Here is a 6,000-nt window from a genome sequence, read left to right as displayed (position 1 = left end):
CACAGCACACTTGATTCATAGCTCTGCCCTACCCTGAGGAAATGCCACACTAGGTCTATACAAAGGAGATTGTGTAGCGGAGAACTATGTCCAGCAGCTCCTTTAGTCAAGTCACTTCCTGCTGTGAATGTCTGTACACAAGCTGACCCTGATGGGCCTCCTGTTTACAGGAACTGCTTACTCCAGCCCACTGACTCTCTTTCCCCATGACTGGGTCACTGTGAGTGGGAGAGCTGAGTGTGTCTGGCCCTGGCTGCTTGGCTGCCTAGTGTTCACTGATGCTGCACTTACCATACACCAGGGGTGTCAAACTCATTCCATGGAGGGTCTAGTGTCTACTGGTTTTTCCTTTCAATTAAGACGTAGACAACCAGGTGAGGGGAGTTGCTTACTAATTAGTGACCTTAATTCATCAATCAAGTACAAGGAAGGAGTGAAAACCCGCAGACACTCAGCCCTCTGTGGAATGAGTTTGACATGTGCAGTACACAGTGAGCAGTGGGCTGAGGCTGGGGTTGTGCCTGGGAGCAGGGGCTAGAGCAGGGGCTGGGGCTGGAGCAGGGGCTAGGGCTGGAGCAGGGGCTGGGGCTGGAGCAGGGGCTGGGGCTGGAGCAGGGGCTGGGGCTGGGGTTAGGGCTCAGCAGGCTGGGGCTGAGGCTGGGCAGTCAGGGGCAAAGCCTTATATGGCCTTCCCCTGGCATCCCGGTGGCAATTACACTCCAAGACAGGCATGGTAAACGCAACGTAGGCGAGTAGTTAGGAAAAACCTCTCCTCTAGTACGTCAAAGGCTTCTGTCAGTGGAGACTGGAGAGAGAGTCTGTCTGGGTGAAGGACTGGGAAATGTTTGATGTGGAGCTGGGAGGACACAGAGGTGACGATTAGTTTAGAGGTCTGGGTAATACTACTGAAGGAATTAATTGTGAGTAACTATAACTTGTTACCATACTGTTACCATGTAATCACTTTATTCCGTGCTGTAATATAAAGTGCTACCGAATGTTCAACAAAGGACCACCGCTTTCATTCAGAGTAATTTTTTGTCAATGTATATTTTGCAGACCTTGGTTCAAATAAATATGTAATTGAGTATCTGGTATTTAAAATATGTTCTAATACACAGCCTAAAACAAGTACTTTTATTTGAGGATTCAAATTGTATTTGACAGGATTTTCAAATACTATTTTCAAATACCTACAGTGAGGGAAAAAAGTATTTGATCCCCTGCTGATTTTGTACGTTTGCCCACTGACAAAGAAATGATCAGTCTATAATTTTAATGGTAGGTTTATTTGAACAGTGAGAGACAGAATAACAACAACAAAAATCCAGAAAAACGCATGTCAAAAATGTTATAAATTGATTTGTATTTTAATGAGGGAAATAAGTATTTGACCCCTCTGTAAAACATGATTTAGTACTTGGTGGCAAAACACTTGTTGGCAATCACAGAGGTCAGACGTTTCTTGTAGTTGGCCACCAGGTTTGCACACATCTCAGGAGGGATTTTGTCCCACTCCTCTTGCAGATCTTCTCCAAGTCATTAAGGTTTCGAGGCTGACGTTTGGCAACTCGAACCTTCAGCTCCCTCCACAGATTTTCTATGGGATTAAGGTCTGGAGACTGGCTAGGCCACTCCAGGACCTTAATGTGCTTCTTCTTGAGACACTCCTTTGTTGCCTTGGCCGTGTGTTTTGGGTCATTGTCATGCTGGAATACCCATCCACGACCCATTTTCAATGCCCTGGCTGAGGGAAGGAGGTTCTCACCCAAGATTTGACGGTACATGGCCCCGTCCATCGTCCCTTTGATGCGGTGACGTTGTCCTGTCCCCTTAGCAGAAAAACACAGCCAAAGCATAATGTTTCCACCTCCATGTTTGATGGTGGGAAAGTGTTCTTGGGGTCATAGGCAGCATTCCTCCTCCTCCAAACACGGCGAGTTGAGTTGATGCCAAAGAGCTCGATTTTGGTCTCACCTGACCACAACACTTTCACCCAGTTCTCCTCTGAATCATTCAGATGTTCATTGGCAAACTTCAGACGGACATGTATATGTGCTTTCTTGAGCAGGGGGACCTTGCGGGCGCTGCAGGATTTCAGTCCTTCACGGCGTTGTGTGTTACCAGTTGTTTTCTTGGTGACTATGGTCCCAGCTGCCTTGAGATCATTGACAAGATCCTCCCGTGTAGTTCTAGGCTGATTCCTCACCGTTCTCATGATCATTGCAACTCCACGAGGTGAGATCTTGCATGGAGCCCCAGGTCGAGGGAGATTGACAGTTATTTTGTGTTTCTTCCATTTGCGAATAATCGCACCGACTGTTGTCACCTTCTCACCAAGCTGCTTGGCGATGGTCTTGTAGCCTTTCCAGCCATGTGTAGGTCTACAATCTTGTCCCTGACATCCTTGGAGAGCTCTTTGGTATTGGCCATGGTGGAGAGTTTGGAATCTGATTGATTGATAGCTTCTGTGGACAGGTGTCTTTTTTACAGGTAACAAGCTGAGATTAGGAGCACTCCCTTTAAGAGTGTGCTCCTAATCTCAGCTCGTTACCTGTATAAAAGACACCTGGGAGCCAGAAATCTTTCTGATTGAGAGGGGGTCAAATACTTATTTCCCTCATTAAAATGCAAATTAATTTATAACATTTTTGACATGCGGTTTTCTGTATTTTTTTGATGTTATTCTGTCTCTCACTGTTCAAATAAACCTACCATTAAAATTATAGACTGATCATTTCTTTGTCAGTGGGCAAACGTACAAAATCAGCAGGGGATCAAATACTTTTTTCCCTCACTGTACATGGGAGTGTATTTGAATCAGTGTATTTAAGTATTTCAAATACTTTCCAAGTGTATTTCCAAATACATTAAAATGTTCAACTACTTGTATTGTCAAATAAAATATATCTGAATACTTACTTTGAATGTATGTGAAAGTAATTGAGATATTTGAAATAGTATTTGGACCCAGGTCTGATATTTTGACACAAAAAGGCCTGTCAAAACTGATTATGTTTTACTGAATTGAACTTCAAGACATAATGTAGTGTATATTAAACTATTCTGCTTATTATTGTTACCGTTACTAGGCAGGCCAAAGTACGATATGTGACATTGCCTACATTGCCTGGATTACGCAAGAAAGTCAGACTCTGTTTCATTTCCAAACACAGTCATTAAACTGTGAACCATAAACTGAAAACAGTCTGTCAGTTTTGGCTGTTCTGCAATAAGATAGGGAGGAAATATCTAAACCGTTTTCTACAGAGGCCCCTGAAGTCCAAATAGAGCAGGAGAGTAGAGCTTAAAATAGGACCTTTAATGGGCCTCTGTAATTACAGGCTGCTGTAGGCCCTCTGATCTGTCTTTCTGGGGACTTCTGGTTTTCAGGGAAAGAGGGAAGGAAAGAGAATAAGTTATTTATGGTTAGTTCCCATGATATCTTAAAAAGATGCCCTGAAACTCACAACTAAAATGGCTTGTTCTGGATTATGGCTCAAAATTCATTTAATAGGCTATTTATATTTACAGTAGGCCTACATTCTCTCGCCTATAATTTACATTGTTACTTTAATGTCACAGTACCCTACAGTTCACTTTAACATACAGTATATGTCAAACAAAAAAATAATTATTGCAAAGTTAAACAAACTATACAATTCTATGCATAAGAACTACTTTTAACAATTTCCACAGAAAGGTTTACAAAAACACATTTACTTGAGGAACAGTGCAGATGCAAAGTTTGGCAACAAACAGTACAAACTGTCATTCTGTTACCAAACTTTGCATCTGCGCTGTTCTTCAAGTAAATGTGTTTTTGTAAAATGTTCTGTGGAAATTGTTAAATGTAGTCTTTGTGCATAGAGTTGTATGGTTTGTTAAACTTTGCAATCATTGGTTTTTGTTTGACATACATTTTAAAGTGAAAAATCTGAGTCTCAGCATCACTCTGTTACCGTGGAATAGGGTAAAGCCCGTAGGGTAAAGCTTACTACATTTAAGGTAGGGTTGGAAAAACAAAGAGGTGTGCCAAGGACAAGAAAGGGCATGAGGTTTTTCTTCCAGCTGCAGTCTATTACTGATGCTTTGGGTTGGGTCGTTGTGGTAAAGACGCTGTAAAGATTCTGTTGCAAATATTCTGTTCATGTTTATTTTACTGTATAATTGTACTGTATAATTGTACTGTATTGTATTACAGCTATAATGCCTAAAAGGAAAGCAGAATAATTTATATCGTAGGCCTATACAGTTTAGGAATACAGAGGATGTTGCTGTCTGTTCCTCAGGTCAAAGGCTGAGATGACATCAGCATGATGTTGTTTGTAGGAATAAGAGGGGGAGAGTTGGGTTGTTCACTGTGTCATATTTTCCTCTGCTTATGCCAAACGCAGGGGCTGTATTACACCCTCTCTCACTCCCTCTCTCTCTCTCTCTCTCTCTCTCTCGTCTCTCTTTTTATCTCTCTCTCTTTTTATCTCTCTTTCTCTCTCGCTCTCTCTCTCGCTCTCTCTCTCACACACACACGTGGTTTATTTGATTATTTTCCAGACTGCCACGTCGCAGAGTTGTGTGTGTGTTTTGGGAAAGGCCCACATACACAGAGGACTGTTTGTCTGACTGTGTGTGTGTGTGTGTGTGTGTGTGTGTGTGTGTGTGTGTGTGTGTGTGTGTGTGTGTGAGAGAGAGAGAGAGAGAGAGAGAGAGAGAGAGAGACAGTGTTCAGTGTGGAGAGAGTCAATGAGCAACATGGCCATGGAATGGGTCTCCCTGCTGTCCCCTTTTTCTCCTTCTCTCTCAGTATATGACCACTGAGGATATGATATGAGTCAGTGGTGCCGACTGATTCTCTGACTCCTCTCCTCTCCTCTGCCAGACTGAGTATCCCAGGCTACATGACAGGTAGCACCTCTTTTATTCACACAAGCAGCCCAGGAGGCCGGCCTGGTCGGTGCAGGGGCTGGTAGAGGGGGCAGGGCCATGGTATGGTAATGTTCTCAGAGGAAGTGAGCGCAGGGTAGTGGAATGCTGCTGAGATTAGTAGGACTGACTGGGAGTTCAACTGGCTGATCAAGGCTGGCAGGACAGCGCTAACCGCTAGCTGCTGGAAGCCTATCTGGAGATACTGGGGATTATTAGTGTCAGGGGCTAACCAGCGGATGAAAACATGCCCCATTTCACAGTGGTACCGGTTGAGGACAGCACTACGTCCAACTATGACAGTCTGGAAGGAATTAACTGGGTGGACTACAGAGACAAAGTACAGGGAGGACAGGGGGGACACCCTGGACATCTAGACACTGTCAGCTCTGATGGTGAGTCTCTCTCCCTCTTTCTCTCACTCTCTCTTTCTCAGACAACAGACAACTGTTCCTCTCAACTCTTTACAAAGTAGAACAACATAGTTGTCTTGTTAACTAAGAACTGCTTGGAAGAACAGACAGACAACTGTCCTCAACTCTTTATAAGCAGGTTGTCCTATTTACTAAGAGAACTATCTAGAAGTGTGAAGTTAATGAGATGTTTTCTATAGTGTGTTATTATGAGTGTGACCTGGGGAGAAGTTGTGGGAATGCTTTACATTGTCCTGGGGGCTGGCTGGGACAGAACAGCTGGTTGTATGTTTACCATGGCAATCCTCCAACCTACCTGGCAGATTTCCTTTCACGGCAGACAGTTTTCCAGCCTGTTTTTGACAGCTCAGGGAATTTTCTGTGGGGTTTTATCGTGAGATTTCAGACATTCAGGACAGACTCATGAGCCCCCTCATGCCAAATATGTCTGTGGTGACAAAGGGAAAATAATTGGAGGGGCGGGGGGTGAGGAGGAGGGGGGTGAGGAGGAGGGGGTAGAGGGGGCGTAGAGGCTGGGGGACCAGCCCTGCTTAGGCCTCAAGTGTTCCATCTGACAAAAGATGGAGCACTCTTTGTGCAAAGCGTTGATTTATTTTCACACACAGGGGTTGAGCAGGCTGTTAAACCAGTGAGAAACAGCTTT

General features: G+C 44.0%; 1 protein-coding gene across 1 annotated transcript in view; it reads left to right on the top strand.

Annotated features, from left to right (window-relative positions):
- The first annotated feature begins 4,728 nt into the window (after positions 1-4,728).
- Positions 4,729-6,000, top strand: part of slc12a4 (solute carrier family 12 member 4) — a 31,673-nt gene continuing 30,401 nt past the window's right edge. Inside the window, exon 1 of the mRNA XM_045225043.1 lies at positions 4,729-5,318. Coding sequence (XP_045080978.1) covers positions 5,171-5,318 — 148 coding nt within the window. The 5' untranslated portion in view covers positions 4,729-5,170. The remainder of the gene's footprint in view (positions 5,319-6,000) is intronic.

This window comes from Coregonus clupeaformis, chromosome 15 (assembly GCF_020615455.1).
Source record: "Coregonus clupeaformis isolate EN_2021a chromosome 15, ASM2061545v1, whole genome shotgun sequence".
Lineage (NCBI taxonomy): Eukaryota > Metazoa > Chordata > Actinopteri > Salmoniformes > Salmonidae > Coregonus > Coregonus clupeaformis.
This window is presented reverse-complemented; position numbering and strand designations above follow the sequence as displayed.